This window comes from Centroberyx gerrardi, chromosome 1 (assembly GCF_048128805.1).
Source record: "Centroberyx gerrardi isolate f3 chromosome 1, fCenGer3.hap1.cur.20231027, whole genome shotgun sequence".
In the NCBI taxonomy this organism is placed as follows: Eukaryota; Metazoa; Chordata; class Actinopteri; order Beryciformes; family Berycidae; genus Centroberyx; species Centroberyx gerrardi.
Window position 1 is genome coordinate 34,384,416 of NC_135997.1, and position 21,531 is coordinate 34,405,946.

Genomic DNA, 21,531 nt, shown 5'->3' on the forward strand with positions numbered 1-21,531 from the left:
ATGGCATTAGCAGGGAGACAGCTGATCCTAAATGTGGGATTAGGAGCCTCCGCAGCCCGTTTTATCTGACAAGTGGATGAAAATGTCTGGTGGTCGCTGTCCTTCACATTTCTCATGCCAGCACTTTCCCCAGATGGGCCAAAGGAACAACAGCATCTACAGTGGATACATCAATATACTTTATATCTGATGACTGTGACCATGACAAAGGGAGTCGGCAGTTAAACATGTTAAACAACACTGACGAAATCTGGGTCAGAAATAACTGTGAACTCACTCACTGACATGGAAAACATTACCTAGGTAAACCAGGCCCTCCCTCCTTGCCCTCCTCCCTCATTACTAGGTCCATTACACCAAGGGTGGAAGTAAACAGTTACAATTACTCTCACTACCGCAATTGAGAAGCTTTTTCTTGTGATTGTACTTTTTGGAGTGTTTTTTTAAATCAGTAATTTTACTTTTACTTAAGTATGTTTTGACTTAAGTGTTGTACTTCATTTGCTATGCTACATTTTAAATCTCAGCCATTACAGAGTACAGATTTTGTAAACTCTCCATAAGCATTATATCAGAAACTGGACAGTTCCAGTCATTCACAGTGAACAGTCAGTCAGCTGAGAAGAGAAGAGTAATCTGGCTTTACTTTATTTTGTAAAGTTATTTGAAGTTTTTCCAAATAACAGAATATAGTTTGACGTCTGTCCTCTCGTCCTTTTACAATAGCATGGAAAAAAACCATATCTAATAATATTCTCTTTTGTAAAAAGTAGCTCGTTACCTTTTACTCTACGTACATTTTAACTGAGCTTAAATAGGTTTTTATACCAGTAATTTTACCTGTACTTAAGTAAAACTTTAGCAAAGTAGCAATACTTTTACTTATTTTGGTACTTTTTCCACCCCTGCACTACACTATATCTATCCGGAAGGCATATTACCTCAGACATGCATGGGGAAATGACAATGTGTAAATTAACAATTAAATTTGATTTGTGGTCAAATGGCAAATAATTGCCACTGTGCAGTAGGTATCCCTTCTGCTTGACTCAATCCAACTTCTTGCAACACCTACACATCTACTAGATCTACAAGTTGCTGTTGACAAAGTCTGATTTTCACCCACACCACCACTGTCACAACTGTTTACCTGCCTAAAAGTACAGTGTACACGCCATGTAAGGGTTCCAAGTTGTCCCCACTGCAGCCAGCTCCCAAATCTCACTATACCTCGGTGAGCATTTCTCATGAAACCCAATCGATCACACCGGAAGCTCGGTCGACGAAATGTCACACCACCCTCACCTGCCGCACCCCCGTTTGGCTGCACAGTAGGCAGCCTGGCATTTGGCTATTTGTCATTAGCCAAGCGCTGTCTTACCCAGCGTGTCACACGGCTCGTTCTTCCAGGAGCAGATGTCTAGTCCGGTGAGGAGAACGGCGTGGTCGTGCCGTTTGCCGCCCTTCCCCACCAGCCCCGACTGCCACTGACAGAAACTGTTGAGGGACTGGTCCGCATGGTGGTTAATGGTGAGGCCCAGCTGGGAGAGAGAGAGAGAGAGAGATCAGTCCGTCAGTGAACGAAAGAATCAATGAATGAAGGGACAAGTGAGCAAACAGGTGAGTGGATAAATGAATGAATGAATATATGGATGGCCTGTTGTAGAAGCATGTGTTGTAGCAACATCAGCCAATGCTAAATCTTTGTGGTGTAAAGTGGTGTAGGATCAGAGTCTGAATCCACTCACCGGGTCTTGCTCCAGGAGTAACAAGCTAACCACCACGATGTTGATGTCCGTGCCAATGGTGCCATCTTTGAAAAGACTGGATACCTGCAAAAGAGCAGAAAACAGTTTTTGGAAATTAGTCTATGTGTGCTGAATAGGGATGGGACGATATATCAAAATTCAATATATCCCGATACAAAAATGTGACAATACGTATCCTGGGGCAGAAAAAAGAATCGTGATATTAGCTCCATTTTATTCTGCTGTAGTAATCACAAATGAGACACTTGACCAACACAATTTCACAAGCTCTCCATCCAAATTCTATTATTTGCACATTTTAAATTGTTGTTTACATTCTAGCAAACCAATGGCATTGCTAGAAAGATTTGTGGCTCAGAAATAAACTTTTATTTATTACATCGTATCGTGGTTGTATCAAATTGTGAATCGTATCGTGAGATAAACATATCCTCCCGTCCCTAGTTCCGAATCTAATATTCTCTTCCCTTCCCTTCCCCTCTCCCAGCCGCACCATGTTCATGACGGTGAGGACGTAGGTGGTGACGTTGTCCCTGCCGTGCTTCTCCAGCATCTTCCTGTCCGCCACCACCAGGGTCTCCACGTTCAGCCCCCCCACCCTGTTGGAGTTGATGGGCGATCGCTTGACCCTTCCGGCCCCCTCCCCGCCGGGCGTCTCGAACTCGTCGGGCATGACGAAACGATCCTCGGCGGGAGGCTTGGGAGCGTCTACGGGGGGGGGAGAGAAAGAGGGAGGGAGAGAGAGAGAGAGAGAGCTTGGGAATGAGGGTCAAATGAATGGTCGGCCTTTTTCCTGGCCCGTGCCTGGTGATAAGAGTAGAGGCTGGGGCGCTGAAAGGCCAGGAAACTCACTCCCCACGCTGCTTCCTACCTCTCAACACTAGAAAGGGAAGATAACACTACAGTGGGTCTGCTTGAATAGCCTCAGCTGAGTGTAGGCCCACTACAACAGACACAGACACTGAGCATTTAACACAGAAATGGAACTTCATAGTGAACATGTGTGCATGTCAAGAGACTGCAGAGTTTTACTATCTGAAAGATAGTAAAAAAACAAACAAGACATTCATATTATTACACTAATAGTGTAATAGCAGTGCTATCAGTTTCGACCTTAGAAAAAGCATATCGGTCAAACCCAATACTATGTATATACAGTATAATAACAACATGTTGATCACAGAAATTAGTTTGTGTTGTCATAAAGCAGTGATGTTGATTGTAAGTTCAGTTCTTAAAGTGAAGAATGCATCGGCTAATGCAGTATAATGTACATAACAGGGATGTCAGTTTCGGTTAATTTTGCTTTCGATAGGCCGACACCCATTAACCGGTAACTAACCGGTTAATTTTTAAGAAAAAATGCAAAATTACGTGAAATACAAGAAAATGACGCTTTCCTTTTAGTCCGGCCCTCCATCATACTATAAAGCGAGGAATCTCTGTCTGTGAGTGAGTGAGTGAGTGTGTCCTTTGCATATCTCGAGAACCGTTTGTCCGATCGACTTCACACTTGGAGGGTGTATTGCTGGGGACCCAAGGACGTGCAGTGTCGGATTTGGTGCAATTTGGACACGCGACACGTTCAGTATTACTAAACTTTGAATAAACAAGCGGACAGCGCTCTGTGCAGCAGCGGGGCTCAAGCGGTACGGGCATGAGCGGTTCTCAAGAAAGCTGCAAGCAGCAATCGGCCTGTTCCGGACAGGCACGTTTTGAACGGGCACTGCAGTGCCCGTTCAAAACGTGCCATTCTGCATGTCAAAACGTGCCATTCTGCATGTCAAAACGTGCCGTTCTGCATGTCAAAACGTGCCGTTCTGCATGTCAAAACATGCCATTCTGCATGTCAAAACGTGCCATTCTGCATGTCCTTGGGTCCCCAGCAATACACCCGCCAAGTGTGAAGTAGATCGGACAAACGGTTCTCGAGATATGCGATTCCTTGCTTTAGTAGATGGATGAGCTTTGGCGCCGCATTTCGAAGCGCTGTCCATTTCTTTCAATCTGTAATTTGCATATAAATATCTGCACTTGTTATGCACGTAGCCCGTTTTAATATTAAGTGCTGACTCCGCCCACCCGGGCCAGTTTCGGCGTACACCGGTAGCAATTACAAGTGGACCCTATCCTACAGTCCCTGCTGTCAGCGGAGGGAGGGGGGCAGCGCTGTGTGTGGGAAGCGCTGTGATCATCAGACCTCTCTGGATGACAAGCAAGTAGAGAAAACCGGCATCAGCCGTATCAATTTATTGCCAAATGCTTTGGGATTCAACACATTAACATTGCTTCCCATGGTCAGAAAAAGTCGCCAGATTTGTCGCTAGTCGCTTTTGAGAAATAAAGTAGCCAGGGGGGTCTGAAAAGTCACTAAGTCTAGCGACAAAGTCGCCAAGTTGGCAACACTGGTGTATGCAAAGTAACCTATAGACCGACATGCGTAACCGGTCAAAAATATTTTCGGTGGTTAACCGATTAACAGTTAACCATTGACATCCCTAGTACATAATAATATATGCAGTATAAGGATAAGAAAGTTCCCTTACATACATTGCTTGCGGCGTCCACAGAAGTATTGCCTCTGCAGCTTCCCATGTTGGTAGTCATGGTGCTGCTGCTGGTGCTGCTGATGATGATCATCATGATGAAGGTACGGGTTGCCAGGTCTGGAAGAACTCTGGCTTGACGGGTTGCCAGATCCGCCGTGGACGATGTGTTCGGCTGAGCGTTTGTAGACTACATGCGGGTGGTGACCACCGGGGGCGCTGTAGTTGTGCTGGGCGGCCAGGTGCTGGGGCAGCGGGGTGATGAAGTACTCCTCCTCTGACACGCGAATCAGACCTGACTGGAGAGCAAAGATACAGCAGACATGAGCAAGGAGCACAGACTGCAGATTATTGATCAGACCTGACTGGGGAGCACAGACAGATCAGGAACAACAAGAGCAAATGTCTTTTTTTCTGAGACTGAGAAATAGGAAAGGCATGTTAATGAGTCTACTGTCCAAGGGATAGATTAAGATGAGAAGCAATGTAATCCTCAACCTGCAAAAATCCTCCCAGATAAATTAGCTGGCAGTAGGTAGAGTTGGGCAAATTCATTGGGGATCGGCAATGTACTGAATCCATCACCAGTGGAAATTCCCTTGCCGATTTTTGGTAAATTACATTTTATTTTAAAATGTAGCCTAGTGCAAGACACTCGTAGGAACATGAATAATGCTCAAATTGATGTATTCAGAACCTAAAAAAAGTCAACATTTCCAAGAACCTACTTGCTTTTGTCCCATTTGAGTGTGTTGTGCTGCTGCTTCCTATTGGGAATCAATGCACCGCCACCTAATACCGCTTCAGCACTTTTTCCATTAACTGCAAGGTCTTATACTAAAATTTATAAAAAATAAAATTTGTAAAAATGACCCTTGGGGGTGTGACCTCACTAACCGCTTCATCATCCTACTGCCCAATAATCTATCTGACATTTGTACTACAGCATTTTCTGCAGCATATTCTGTAGAACTAATTGGGCATTATTCTGTGTGTGTTCTGGCAGCTGAAAAGAAAAGCAAGATTCACATTTTTCCCAAACAAGAGACACTTGCCTAATGTCCTGCTATAGTTACCATGCTAGCCCTATGCTAACCCTAACCTATCACTAATTAAGCTAATTAATGCATTCATTAGCAAATATTTATATGTCAACATACAACATCTACATACAATACATACGTCTTCACAAAACACATGGGCGGTATTGATATGAACTCCATAACTCCATATAAGCATTATGGCGTTATCGTAGTTTGAAGTTTAGTTTTGAAGTTTCTTCTTGAGTTATTGTGTTCACAAGAATGTGTCTACAGACAGATAGACAGAGAGACAGAGAGAGAGACAGAGAGAGAGAGAGAGAGAGAGAGACAGACAGACAGAGGAGAGAGAGACAGACAGACAGACAGACAGAGGAGAGAGAGACAGACAGACAGACAGACAGACAGACAGACAGAGAAAGAGACAGACAGAGAGACAGAGAGAGAGAGAGACAGACAGACAGACAGACAGACAGACAGACAGACAGAGAAAGAGACAGACAGAGAGACAGAGAGAGAGAGAGACAGACAGACAGACAGACAGACAGACAGACAGAGAAAGAGACAGACAGAGAGACAGAGAGAGAGAGAGACAGACAGACAGACAGACAGACAGAGAAAGAGACAGACAGAGAGACAGAGAGAGAGAGAGAGAGACAGACAGACAGACAGACAGACAGACAGACAGACAGAGAAAGAGACAGACAGAGAGACAGAGAGAGAGAGAGACAGACAGACAGACAGACAGACAGACAGACAGAGAAAGAGACAGACAGAGAGACAGAGAGAGAGAGAGACAGACAGACAGACAGACAGACAGACAGACAGAGAAAGAGACAGACAGAGAGACAGAGAGAGAGACAGACAGACAGACAGACAGACAGACAGACAGACAGACAGAGAAAGAGACAGACAGAGGAGAGAGAGACAGACAGACAGACAGACAGACAGACAGACAGACAGACAGAGAAAGAGACAGACAGAGAGACAGAGAGAGAGACAGACAGACAGACATACAGACAGAGAAAGAGACAGACAGAGAGACAGAGAGAGAGACAGACAGACAGACAGACAGACAGACAGAGGAGAGAGAGACAGACAGACAGACAGAGAAAGAGACAGACAGAGAGACAGACAGACAGACAGAGGAGAGAGAGACAGACAGACAGACAGAGAAAGAGACAGACAGAGAGACAGAGAAAGAGACAGACAGACAGACAGACAGACAGACAGACAGACAGACAGAGAAAGAGACAGACAGAGGAGAGAGAGACAGACAGACAGACAGACAGACAGACAGACAGAGAAAGAGACAGACAGAGAAAGAGACAGACAGACAGACAGACAGACAGAGAAAGAGACAGACAGAGAAAGAGACAGACAGACAGACAGACAGACAGACAGACAGACAGACAGACAGACTCCACCCTGACAACATACATGTCCCACATACCATGTACCATGATGACAGGACATAAAACATCTGCAGCAGCGCACCATGCAGAAACATTAACCTTCTACTATGGCATTTGACGGCACAGATCTATCCAGCCTCCGCCAGCAGGCCTTGAGACGGCCACAGTGCTGCTGAGGCAGCTGCTCAGTCAGCCAGCGGTCCCTCCTACCTCACCAGAAGGTAACACAGAGTTCACCTCCAAACCCGCCCGGCTCAGCCCCACCTACACTTCCAACCCGAACCCTGTCGTAACACTAACAGATGTGCAGGAGTGTACAGCTGCTGAGGGGAGGCGATGCGGCGTTTTGTGGGGAGGCCAAATACCGTGAAATGACTGTTGTTTTTATGGCTGTCAGTCAGGGAGAGGAAAATTAATTATACCAAAGATTAAATTGTGCGTGTAATGAATGAATTAGTCAAATCCAGGTTAGGGACTCTTCCGCCGTCCATTATAACGTTGTGTTAATGTTTTGATTTCTAGTGTTAATGTAGGCCAAGTGTGCTGAAACAATTCAACTATGAATGAGGGTGTGAATCAGAGTTGGAACTCCATTGCTTTAAACCTCAAGCAGGACATGATACGCGTCTTTTCCTTTTCAATATCTCATTTCTGATGGGTTATATTATGCAGAAATGATTAAGTAAGATTCCTACTGTAAATTAATGGAAAGTCAAGCAGGGAAGAGGATTAGCTCAGCCAAACCTAAATGTTTTGGTACATCCTTTTCTCCCAGAAATGCAAAAAATGGCTCTAAAACCAGAAGTCAGAAGAAGAAAGCCCTTGCTTATTCACTACTTTATCTATTCCCATACTTTTCCCCCATACTTCCCATTCATACATTCTACTTAATGTGCTGAAACTGTCAGCTGCATATGTTTATATGACCCCAGTTGGCTATATTTTTGTTTCGATTCTATTTTATGTTTATATTCAGTTTTTTTTCCCCTGCTGTATTCTACAACTACTACCTATAATGATCCATGGGCATCATTAAAGTTGCACCTAATCTTATTTTCATTGGAACAGCAGACAAGCAGGTGAACAAACATATATGGACACATCCATTTCGCTAGACATTTCAACATCCAATTTGTCTTCACTGCAAACGGCAAACGTTGGGAAATCCGACTTTTGTTTGCAAGTTCCGATGAGTTTACGGTCGTTCTACTGAAAACACAGGAGGACATCCAGACCGTAACACCTCAGTCTTCTGGGTTCATGTTCGGAGTGGAGTGGCCTTAGCCGCCCTCTGAACTCACAGGCTGGACTACTGAACCTTAAACATTCCGTCTGGCCACGGAATGCCATCTAATTCACTCCACGACCCGCCGAATCTACACCAAATAGCTGTGCATTCAATCATACGCACACACAAACACACACGCACACATAGACATTCATCAAATTCATCCAAAACACACATATACACACGCATACACACTCAGACCCGATGACCCCTGGCCATTCTGTGTGTGTGTGTGTGTGTGTCATCTACTTCCCCAGCACCCTCCTACAATGTGTGTGTGTGTGTGTGTGTGTATGCGAGGACCCTGCCCCTGTTGAATCGACCCATTCCCCCCAGACTAGCAGGTGGCAAAGCAAACAGAGGCAGGACAATAGGGGAGCCATGGCGAGGCTCTTGTTGTCAAAACAGTGCCTGGATACATGGCAGGCTGCCACCATCAGCCAGTCAAACAGCCAGCCAGACGTACAAGCATCCATCCAGCCAGCCATCCAGCTGTTTGTTCATCCTTCCATCCATCCATCCATCCATCCATCCATTCATCCATGGTGGGATGAGAAGTCTTAAGGGAACGTTAATTGTCCGGCAACTAGGCTTGGGCCGATATTCAATATTATCGAATAACGCGATATTTGTGAATATCACGATATTTCCCGCAATATTGAATATCGCCCCTGTGTTGCTTAGACCACAATTGTGCAAGGTTTTAAACTTATAAACCTATAATGTACTAGTGGTAGGGCAGTAAAACAGAAATAATCATACTTGAAGTGAAAAATGTGTCTTTTTAATTCAAGTGGGCTCCCTTTTCCCCAATCAGCCCATTTTTCTGGAAATAGCAGGAATGAGCAAACTATACCAAAAGGCCAATGCTTGAATAGTAAGATAAAATTTCTAGGCTGATAATAATAATAATTATTATCATAGCCTAGAAATTTGAAAATAAAATACCCCCCCCAAAAAAACCTTGGCGATAATATCGTATATCGCGATATTTTGGCGGGACAGTATCGCGATATAACATTTTTGATATCGCCCAAGCCTACCTGCTTGATTATATCAGCTACATTTAATGGACAAAGTGGGGGTCAGTATGGCCTAGTGGCTACAGAGTTTGTCCCCCAACTGGAGAGCCAGGTTTCGATCCCCCATGCCTCCGTACCTGCCGCTGTATTCTTGAGCAAGATACTTCACCACTCACATCAAGTGCTTGAGTTAAGAGACTGAACGGGTCCTTGGCTTCCCAAAAGAGACTGGAATTCAAAACAGCACTGGGAGAGGTCAAAGGAGGCGTCTCCCGTCAACACACCGCTGTCGCCTCCTGTTTGCCCGTCTCTTCATCTGTCTTTCCGTCTGGCATCGAGCGACATATCGCCGGAACCTGAACCACAAAAGCGCCCGCCTCATCGAATATTCCTCTTTTAAAGAGGAAAAGCTTTTAATCTTTTATATATTATTAAACTTTTTCTCTCAAAGCGGGTCACAATAATTATCTTGCCGTGCTGGCAGATGATTTCACTTGTTTCGAGTTAACTTTTTTTCTTCTCTCAAGTAAATTCTGAGGACAATTACACTGACCTTGCTAAAAATAACATGGAAATTAACTTTTTAAACCTTAGAGGTAATATTAAATCGTGTTGAGATGGACTTTTTTGCAGTGTGTGTCCTCTAATTTGCAATCATATAAAGATCATAATTGGTGACTTACCCCCAAACCAACAACCAGCACATTCCCACAGTAAAATTCTGATAGCCAGCCCTGTGTCAAGTTAGTTCATTTACTTACAACTAACATCCTTTACGTCTCTCTCTCTCTCTCTCTCTCTCTCTCTCTTTCTCTCTCTCTCTCTCTCTCTCTCTTTCTCTCTCTGTCACGTGTAAACTCTTGTCAGCATGTATGTCTCAGTGAATCCTGAGGACAGAATAACTAGGAACACGATCAAACAGCATTAAGTGATTTCTTCAGATATGGTGTACAGCGCTGGGCCTGCATCCACAATGTGCTTCAGCTGGAGGGGAGTAGCGCTACTCACCTGGGTTCAATGTGATGTATTTCCTGTTGAAACAGGATATTGGGGCAGGACATAACGCCAGAGAGATCATTCAAAAGTGTAAATCAATGGGATATCAGTTAGGGAGAGAAAGGCAGTTTTATTTGATGGGAGGGGCGGGATTGTTCAAAAATCTGTGATGGTTTATTGGTTGGAATTTGTATGTACAAGATGAAAGTAATGAGATTTTGATATAAAAAAAGGTAGTGAGATTTTGGTCATTTTTGTGCCATAAAATAAATGATATGATAGTTAGAATGACCTAAAAATCACAGTACCGCCCACATTGCTTGATTGACAGGTGATCTCTGGGACGTGCAGTGCAGAAATGAGCGCTGAGCACCAAAGACGGAGACAATGTCCAAAAATCAAAGATCTTGCGGGTTACCACTTTAAAGTGAAGCTAAAATGCTATTCCCTGACTCGCATGTCATTTTTGAAGGGAGTTTGGCTGCCTGTCTAACTTTGATTACAACCCCTTAAAGAGGGCACTATAGTACTCATGAAAGGTGCCTGGGATAAAAGGGCACATGCATAAAAACTTGCTATATACGTGTAATGATGTGCAGTGTGAAAGGTAGATAGAGTTTCACAGAGAGTTTTAAAAGGCGCCCTCCTCAGAGACCACAGAAAAGCCAGCTGTCCCATTGATATGGCAGACCTCTAGTTAGCTCCTTGCATTAACACTTGTAAGACCTAGCTTGATTAAAGGCACGGACACTCTCTGCTAAACACCGGTTTACTTTCCTCCCACGTTTACATGCAGACGCACACACATTCTCTCCCTCTCACACGCAGCCAGACCATTTCTCTCTCTCTCTCATATACACACACAGTCAGATTACAGGTTGAGCCACGTCCAGTCAGCGATATTCCTATTTTCTACAAACACTAGCGTCAAAATACTCTCACAGAACTTTCCCTTTTCTTCGCGTAGAGCCACAACGGCAAACTTTTTGATGTGGCTACAAGCCTACAACGACTTCACTGCTCTCAACCAAGCGTGTCTGTCTCTTCGGCAAAGGAAACGATTTACGGGCGAGCGCAGGGAAAGGCGGCATCATTAGTTTGTCTCTGTATAAACCGTAGCCTCTTTTAAGGTTTCCTACCATGATATTATAAGGCAAATGAGTAAGTGCTTACATGCTGTTAAAGACTAGGGCCGAGCGGCGAGAAGCCCCAAGCCGATGATTACCGAGCTCTAAAGCACATCTGCGCTCCAGCTCAGCGGAGAGTCACGTGAACGCAGTGTGGGAAGAGGGGGAAAAAAAGAGAGAGAGACAGGAGCAGAGGCCTGTAGGCATCTGACTTCCTCAGAATGGGAAAGAAATGGGAAGAGAGGAGATGGTAATTTTGGATTTTGGATTAGAATAAAATGACAGTGCAGGACACAGTAGACCAGAGCCAACCAGCAATGACAGAGCACAACCTTGCTTCAGTTTTTCCACCCTCAACTTCAAATGACTGTTTTTTTTAACAGTATTTTACAGTGCACAATAATACTCATACAAGTATGGCAGGATAGGCCCTTTTCACAAACATGGCTGCCATACTTCCGCAGGGATAGCTCGATTCTCACCATTGCCGGCAATGTTAAAAAGCCAACTTTCTGTCACCCATAACTCTGTCTGTGATCACTTATTTTTGATTTATCGAGGGTCACAAAATGCTAACAGCACAGAAATTAGCGTTAGCCTTGGTTAGCCAGTTAGCATTTTGTGACCCTCGATCACAGTTACTTGCGCAGTCGTCTGACAACAGAAACAGAAAGATATGTCAGTGACAACACCTGTATTGTGTTATACATTATGTTGAAACACAAAATAAGTTATGGATGACAGAACGTTGGCTTTTTAACATTGCTGGCAATGGTGAGAAAAGATACCCTGCGGAAGTACAGCAGCCATGTTTGTGAAAAGGGACGATTGGTAAGAAAAAAAAGCCTGAAAAAAGGTTGAATGCTGGTCAACTCTTCTCTCTCACATGCCATTTACAACTACTCCATTAGTGATAGTTAGTGTCTAGATAATCCTCCTCATGTAATACTGATTAGGATCGCAGTGCTTCAATAGCCTGGGGTCTCGAAGTCTTTGTTTGGCCTCACTAATTGTCTTTGAACAACCTACTGACACCCTCTGAGCAAGTCTGGAGAACAAAGCAGAGGTGGGCACACACACACACACACACACACACACACACACACAAAGAGAGAAACTGATGGCGTTGGATGGTTCTTTTGTCAGCCAGAGCCTTTGGGCTTGGTACCACTCGTTATCCTGCGTAGTCACAGCGGGGAACAGGAGGACTACTCCCACACTAGCCCATACAAATGGAAATGTCTTCCTTCAATGTGCCGTTAATTGCACTCTAAGTGGGTTACAAGCGCATCCCTAACACTTTTATTGACTTGCACATACAATGCCAGTATGATGCAAAAGCTTTGGGAGCGTCGCGCAGATGAGCAGAGAGGTTCTAAACTCAAGTTTCCAGTCGGATCTGGGGTGTGTTGGTGGAGGTGACGGGGATGGGAAGTCAGCTATCTCTATCTGTCTGTCACGCCCTCCCTCCCCAGAGGAGCTGGATGAATGGGAGGGTGGAGGGTAGGAAATCATAAAAGATTCACGTTTGTTGGAAAAAAAAAAAAAACACTTTTCTATTCCAGTCATGATATAATGGCATATGCAAAACTAACTTACACTATTTCTCATTTTGTCCCAAAATTCCAGGACAGACAGTGCTTGAATAAAATCAGATATCAATGTATTTGCACATAATGCAAATGAATAATCACTTGCATGCATTCTGTATGTAATTAGATTTCTTAACATTTACTCGTTTTTCATTGTTTTTAAAACACTTCACAGCGTCAAACCTAGCTTGAAATGAACTGCTGCCCCGGCTAACAAAGAAAAAGTCTTCCTGTGGTTGTCAGATAATTGACAGGAAGCAGAGCGTAACATAATGCGCACAATGATGTAAAAACACTCAACTCCAGTACAAAATTTGACTAAAACCAAATGAAGGCTTCATGGTCACTGTGATGGATTATCTCACTCTGTGGAAGTCGTTTTTTATACTGTACAAGAACGACAGCAAAACAAGCCCTGATATCTCCAACTACGCTGACTGTGTGCAGACACCAGCGGGACGAGTGGAAAGAGGAGGGGAACCTAGACGACTGGCCCAAATTAAAAACAAAACACCACTATTACCCTTAAATAAACCATCGGTTACTATTCTTCCGCTCCGCAGTAGCAATTTTACTGTAAGCCAGGAGTGGTTTACTAAAGTGCCAGTGAATGTAGTGCAGCACTGACAATAGTAGGTCAGATAATGATGTATGGGCTCTGTTTGTAGAAGTTGCAGCAGCCACTTGAAGACTTCAACACCGGCCATTACTCTTGTGTGAGAAAGACCTTGCACAGACTACAAAGGACACACACACACACACACACACATACACAGACTCTCTGTTTCTGTCTCTCCCTTTCACACACACAACATCCCACACCCATGCTGAGAGCCTGACCCCCCTCTCCCGCTGGCATCTAACAGTGGGCACTACATCACTGTCAGTGTCCAGACCACCAGGGAACGGCTCCGGGCCACTCTCCTCTCGGAGCGCCAAGCGCCGCGCTCCTCTGTGGCCCGGCCCGGCGCTTGAGTTATGGCCAAGCCAGAGAGGCCCATTGTAGCGGGGAGACATTCCAATTTGTCGGCCTTTACAGCAAGCGGACAGGTACAAATGGCCCGAGCGCAGACTGGAAATCGGTCATTCAAGTGTCATTTTAACTCCCTGAGAGCATGGGAGGGGTGGGGGTGTGTGTGTGTGGGGGGATTTGGGCACACTGACACACATCACATGCCGTTTCCTTTCCCAGCCTTCCGGATGAGAAATCATATATTGTCTCAACTCCATGAGAATGTCTTATGGGATTGCGGCGTCCGCACATTTCAAAAACTTCACACAGAACGGTCGTGAAAATGTTCGCCTTACGGCCAAATATCCCAAACACATTATTTTCCAGATGCAGTTTACAGTTTCAACACCTCATATAGCTGTTTTGGAGAAAAAAAAACTTTTAAATCATCAATCAATTATTTCTGAGTTGTAAAAAAACAAACTGAGAACTGGCTATTCCAGACTATGCTTTTACTTTAACACCAGCGATCACTTCACAAGAGAAGATTTTTCATTTTTCACTTTTTCCAAAGAAGGGACAGACAGAAATCTTGTTTTGGAGCTGAACTCCTCATAAATTCTCAATGTTTACACGATGTTTTCTACAACCACAAGGCCTTCTAGAGGCTATACAGTGCATCCAATACCAACTCCGCAGCCCGGGAAAAGAGCGAATGTCTTTTTCACACCGTAGGAAGCCCTCTGATTGCCGCCTGGTCCAGACAGACAGAGGTGACAGGTTGTTCTCTTCCTCAGAAGAGGGTAACAACAGCTTCTTACAACGGTGTCTGATGGCTGCCATAACACGCGTCACAGTGTCAACGACTGCCATCAGACAGCAGGCTGGGTAAACACTGTCGCTCCGAGGTGCCTGAGAGCATGAAGGGGGCAGGGGGAGAGAAGAGGGGAGAGAGGGGAGGTGTGTATTCGCACTTTCTCTGGTGTTTTCCCTCTCACGCATGGGTGCACACAAACGCACACACATAAACATGCAAGCAGTGTTACCTGGAAGGTGCTGGGTCATTAGGTAGAGTCCCATTACACATCCAAACAGAGTCAATTTGCCTCCTGATTATTACGCCTTTGACAGAAAGCTATAAAACCTGTGGGAATGCAGTACTCTCAATAAAAGTGGCGGCATACTTAAAATGAAGCTGAACTGACCCGAAATCTAACCTCGAACATCACCAAATACAAATGTGTTTCATATTGGTTATATTGTTTACTGACACTCCACATTAGCGGGAGCGCATGAAGATTAAAGAGGCGTTTGCATGGAAATGTAAACAGAGGCAATCAACTGGAAAAGGGAAAGGAAAGGAAATGGAGACGTTTTCCCGCAAGGCAACAAAAAGACCCGATCAGGCACCGGTGGCAGGTGTGCAAAGAATTCGACTCGTTCGGCCAGCAAGTCTGCGCACTCCAATGCAGCCAATGCAGCGCTTGGTTTTCTCTGCAAACGTGGCCTTTTGTCTGGACGAACCTGCCAAATTGAATTTCCATTGCTGGCTTAACCCGCTCTGGAGGCACCTTACTCCTTCAAACAACAACAACACAGTTTCTCAGACATAAAAAATGCTCATCACTATCATCTCTCATAGTTCAAGCGTCATCGAGCCTGTACTTCCTCTATTCTTACTCATGATTGCGATGACACCATGCATTAAAAAGCCATCATCATCATTTTGCTTTGTGTATCGGCCTGTAGTGCTGAGGACTTGGAAAGTGCTGGAGCAAGAGGTAAACTGATCCCAAGAATTGCACCTAGTGGTCACTCAAATCCCAGAGAGGCCCAACCTGTCTCTGACCTGGCCTGGAGGGGCTTGGGAAAGGTCACAAATAAGTTCACGGTCAGCTTGGCCTCGACCCAGCACAGACAGCCAGACGGGGAGAATCCACCAATCAGAAGAGCTTCGTAACTGGATGATCACAAAAAAGAAATCCTCTTGTTCAGTGAGATGAGCCATGGAGTCATGAGTTAAGGTGTCATTCAGAGCAACCATACTAAGGAATGTCATGAAAGTTCCCACCAAATCACGACTGCCAGTCATACATCTGTCTCTGGTATACAGCAGCATGTCTTGGAAAACAAAATCAAAATTTGTAATATGGGCAACTGCAGTTTCCAAATAACAAAAGCATGCAGATTTTTCATCAGAGGGAAAGGTGTTTCAGATAGCTGGCTGCACAAGACATTTTGGAGCTATAAATCAAGCTGAACATCATAGCAAATCCATTAAATGCAACCATTAGCACCTTACACCCCTTCCCATATTTTGTATGTTTCAAGCGATGAATAAGAAATATGTACCTGTAGTGCAGCTAAAAAATATAAAATTTGCGATATCAGCAAAAAAAATCACAATATTCCCAATATTGTGCAACCTTAGATTACAGAAAATCCTGTGATGTATGAATAATTTTATTTTATTCAAAACAAATATATAATTTTGTTTGTTTGCTTATTTGTTTAGTCATTTAGTCATTCATTTAGAGAAAAACTGACAACACAGCATGGCCATTCTGATTACAGTCAGATGATATATGGTCTAACAAGTTGAATTTCCCTAGCAGGGAGCAGCCCAGGCTTGGTGGTGCAGGGGTTCAGATCTGGCCTCGTCACCCCAGAGAAAAGAATCCTCTCCTGGGGAGGGGGGCCGAGGGGACAGAGGGGCGCAGTAAATCACCTCTCCTCCCTGCATTCACACCAACGGCAGAGCAGCTCTGAACTTGCACTACACAGTGAGGACCTGCGAGAGACCGGCTTGACACCCCCAGCAGAGAGGATTGGGGTCAACCTCCGGACGAGGAAACCCCAAAAGAAGAAAGAAGAGCGAGAGAGGACCTCCTTCAGTCCTTACAAATCAGAGAGTATTACATCTGCAATGACGTCTTTTCAACTCTCAACTCTATCACGTGAAAACAGAAGCATTTTAAGGACGCACAGGGAGTAATTAAAAAACCAACAAATAACACCATGTTCAATTATTCAGGATTTACAGTAGAAAATCCCTCTCTGCCGGCCATCCATCCATCCGTCCTGCCCTGCCCTTAATACCGTCTCGCCCTCGTCTTGAATTAAACAGCTGAATCCCACTTCCATCTGCTTGCTCCAGGGACGGGGTGAACGTTTGACTGTAATTAAAAAAAAAACAACAACAACACAGAAGGCCTCGTTTGGACCAGCCGCTGGTGCTAACGCCTCTGGTGCTATTTACATGCGGGTTCAAGTCCTAAACCCCCCGTTTCCGACAGTTTCTTTTCACTTTTTTTTCCCTCCTTCCTGGTCCCCGTTGAAAGAAGACAATGACGCGAAGAGAGAGAGAGGGAGCTCTTACTTTGGACAGAAAGACGAGAGGGTAAGGAGTCTCTCTCTCTCTCTCCCTCTCTCTCTGTTTCTCCTCCAGAGCCCTTTGACAAAGACAGAGTCCATCTCTCCAAGTCTCTATAAAGAGACCATCCAGCCTCCCTGGGAGCTTCCACTCCAGACAATGAATTCACATTCTTCCTGCAAAACACTCTCTCTCCCTAACGCTATATGCGCCCTCTCTCCGGCCCAGCTCTCTTCCCATTCATTAATTCATCCTCTCTCCTTCTCTCTCTTGTGTCTTTTTTCCTGGACACCCCACCCCACCCCCCCGCCGCCCTCCCACTGCCAACCAATTTCTCCTTCTGTCTGTTGCTCTCTCTCTCTCTCTCTCTCTCTCTTCCGACATCCTTCCCTCTATCTGTCTTTCTACCCCCGCCGTTTCGTCTTTCTCTAACCCATCTATTTCTCCTTCTCTCGTCTTTCTGACATTCTTTACGTCTCTCTCTCGTTCTGTCGGTCTCCCAGGACTTCTCTTTCTCTCTCTCTCTCTCTCTCTCTCTCTCTCTCTCTCTCTCTCCACACCATAGGTCTATGGAGACTGCAGACTGTTGGGGATCAAGCAGGGATGAATGGCTCCTCATTTGTACTTAATCCAAAGCTTCTGGTCAGAGGACTAGATGAAAAGCAGGGGTTAACCGCCTCGTTGTTCCGAGCCGCACAGCAGTCTTTCACCAACCACACACACACATACACACACACCCATACACAGACTGACTGACGGACTAAGAGAAAGAGACAGAGAGAGGGGAGAAAGGCCCGGACCTCCCTTTCGGTGCACTTCTCATTCCGTCTTTTTATCCGTTAGCCTTTTATTGTTTTTAACAGCATCGCTTCCGTCATCCATCGTCCGCTTGACATCTAAAAAAACGTGAGTCCATTTAACGAGTGAATCTCCAACCAACGATGGCCCCGGGGTCGCTCTTGGGAGAAGAGGGGGGGGGGGGGGGGGGAAGAGGAGGCAAAAGCTGGGGAGGAGTAAAAAATAGATCAAAGCGTCTGCCTCGCAGTCCATTCAAATGCAATCGCGGCCCAATCACATTGTGTTCTCGCAGCGCTTTTAAGAGAACGGGTCAGTGGTGCTTTATTGTGAGTGGGAGCTAGCCTAATGAAAGGGACAATACAAAGATTAGCAGTGCCAGCCAGGCGGCTCAAACTTCACCCTGGCTTTAATTGCAGCGAACAAGAGGAGATGGAGAGGCAGGGCAAACAGAGGACAAAAGAGCAGGGCAAGCACGGAAGGAGGAGGTAGAAGGAGGTATGGAGGCCGGGCCGGGGCGGGTGATAAACGGGACGTATGGCTTTTATGGAGGTGTAGTGCGCTCCATCTGGCCTGGGGTGGTGTCGGATGTGTCGAAGAATGTGTGTTTGTTGGTGTGCAAAAGGGTCCGGGCACCCCATAAACCATAAATGCCAGCAGTGGATGTTGTAATTACAGAGTTCTCAAAGGTTGAGGACAAATATCTGTATCTCCAATGTAAGTAGCTACGGTGCAGTCCCAGGTAAAAAGTAGATAAGGTATTCCAAAAGTGACGCAAACACAGCCAGGGGGTCACACTGTTCAACAAAAGAGCACACTTCAGTCGAACTTTCGAACTTTCGCACACAATCCTGCATAGAAACTTGTGTATTCTCACTGTGGCTTCATACTGTTCGGTATTCTTGTTTATTTACACTCTGCTTCATGCGCATGGAGATTAAAGAGGTAACTGTAACCCAGGGAAACTGTACATAGTGGTGACCAAAGCTCAGAGAACAACAACAACAACAATGGTTGCGGTGAAAGAGTGACCAAGTTGGCTGAGGGAATCTGAGGATTTAGAAGATGTTCGATCGGTCATAATGGGACAGATCTCCTCTAACAAAGTCATCAAGTCGAGCTTGAGTTGACCACTTGATGTTAGCATGGAGATAGAAACAAAGGCAAAGAACCAGAAAAGGAAGTGGAGACGCTTTTCCACAAGGCAACACAACCAATCATGTGATATTTTAGACCGATAGCAGACAGTTACACACTGGCCCCTAGTGTGTAACTGTACTAGTTCAGCAAGCAAGCCTGATCACACTGTGGAGTCTGAAGCCAATGCAACGCTTAGGTGTTTTTCCGCAGACGTGTCCTCTTGGCCGTACAAAGCTGATGAAATTCGTTTCCACATCAAGTATACCAAGTCGTTTAATTTAGAGCCAGGACACATGACAAACACAAATAATACAGTCGACCAGTCTTCCTCAGGACTGTGCTGTCTGGTCAATACGCTGAGTGTGTTTGTCATGTGTGCTGGCTCTACAACAAACAGTTGTTGAACAGCATTATGGCCTTTCTTCATGTGCTTCACCAAAGGAGCTCTCCGCCTGTTATCCTTTCATTCAGTCTCTTTTCCCAGTCCTCCCACTGTTCAAAGAATTGCTTGACAAAGCGCTGGAAAGCGATGCTTACACTCATGGGCAATGATGTCATTTTAGAGTCCGTACATAATATGACCAGGAATTGACTTGTTCAGGCAAAGACGCATCAAAATAACTTACTTACGTTACTAGACAATTGACACTGTCTGGTGCAAGCATTCTCAGGATCTAAGAAAAACAGCATTGTTTTTAGTATTTTTGGGATTATCCAAAGGTTTTTGAGGTTTCATCAACCCAAGGGAGGTAGAATGTTCTCAACCCAGAGGAACTATGTAATAGTTCTAAATACTAGTATTTAAGGAGACGACCATGTAATCATCAAATTTTTTTCACATGACAACATCTTGCAGTGCCAACAAATCACAGTTTGAATTCACCAAACCCCAGGGAACCAAAGAGTTACTGGCGGAGACTTACCAGTCCAGCACACGTCGATATGGCCGCCGAGGAGGCCGACAAGTTCCGAATAAATCCCTGATACAGGCAGCTGTGAAAGCCTACGTCCTCCATCACAGTGGCGATGCCCTCAGACCCCAGCGACTGCACGGTGAACCCCGGGCCGACCACGGAGGACGGACGCAGGTCCAGGTGCATGTCCCGCCCAAAGGCCGAGAGCCGGTAGTGCAGGGACAGAGAGAGGGACCTCCTGCTGCGGTGGCCTTGTCCAGTCACATCGTGGGTCAGGTACCCCCCCTCAGCGTCCACCTCCACCGGCGTTACAAACACATAGTCTGGGGAGAGGAGGGACGGACAACCAGTCAAAGGAAGATGGATCCTGTTACACTGTTATACATCATCAGTCTGTGATGTTCAATGCATTCCAGGAACTATTTTGCGATGACGTATTGTAATCAACTTTTTCAGTGTACCCACTTTTCTTCAAACTGCCTTGTCTATGTCTACTTCAGTTAATGATTTCCTACATCTCCCAGAATGCCTTTCGACAAGCATGAACTTGTTTCTTTCAGATCTAGGTGCAGATGGAGAGAGCAATAACAATAGCAGAGCAGGAGAGGAGAGGAGAGGAAGAGCAGGAGAAGGACAGTTTACAGTTGAGAAAGTCAGAGTTACGCCCCTTAGGCCATGTTCACATTGTGGAGCGTTTTCTGCTTGAAATCCGCGCTCTGCCTTGCTCCAATTCTCCGCTCAAGTTGAGCTATTTTCAACTCTTCGAACGACCAACCGCAGCGGAAAAATCTGCGATCCGCCTCGCAACCAGCAGTGAGCGCGGAATCTGTGCCCTTCCATGGGAAATAATGGCGTTTTAGTGGAAAACACTCCGCAGTGTGAACATGGCCTTACTCAAAACAGAACATGTCTTGTGACTGCATTGCATTCTGGTCTATTTCCTGCTCCTGTGGGTGGAGAAATTGGTCTCTCTCCTCTTCTACGATGGATTTCTCCCTGTACGATTGTTGAACGTCTCTTGGTGCAAAATGGCGGCTCTAGAAAGAAGCCCTCGCTCTTTGATTCTGAGGGACTGACACCAAAGCCTGACGTTTACCGTTGATGTTTTAGATCGTTGACATATTTTCTGCAATAGAACTCCATTGTAGCTGCTGGAAATATCTGGACATGACATCACACCATCAAATGTACATCGCTAATAGCTGTTTTTTAACGGTGTTAAAGTGTTTTAGGGTGGATTTTTTCTTTAACACAGCGAATGGTATAACCTGACAAAACAATTATGTGGACTAGATGGATTCACATGTAGCCTTTCTGAAGCATAGGGGAAACAAAGACGTTGCCACCAACAGGCGCAGCTTGTGTACAGGTCAAAGGTTCATTGTTAATTTGTTGCTCAAAGCAGAGCAAGTCATATGGATCACAGATGGTCTTTAACATAAGTCATAACGTCAACATCATACTTGCATGCATGTCAGATATGGGTCAATGCTTCAGAACCAAAGGTTGTGAATATATGATGATGCAATTTCTTGCCCTTGTTACAGTGTTGCAGTCTAATA

The 21,531-nt window shown here is 45.1% G+C and overlaps 1 protein-coding gene across 1 annotated transcript in view; it reads right to left on the bottom strand.

Annotated features, from left to right (window-relative positions):
* Positions 1-21,531, bottom strand: part of adamts18 (ADAM metallopeptidase with thrombospondin type 1 motif, 18) — a 63,792-nt gene that overhangs the window by 40,697 nt on the left and 1,564 nt on the right. The window contains exons 3-7 of the mRNA XM_071896218.2: positions 19,979-20,292; positions 4,320-4,614; positions 2,263-2,477; positions 1,749-1,832; positions 1,382-1,541 (exon numbers count right to left, since the gene is read on the bottom strand). Coding sequence (XP_071752319.2) covers positions 1,382-1,541; positions 1,749-1,832; positions 2,263-2,477; positions 4,320-4,614; positions 19,979-20,292 — 1,068 coding nt within the window. The remainder of the gene's footprint in view (positions 1-1,381; positions 1,542-1,748; positions 1,833-2,262; positions 2,478-4,319; positions 4,615-19,978; positions 20,293-21,531) is intronic.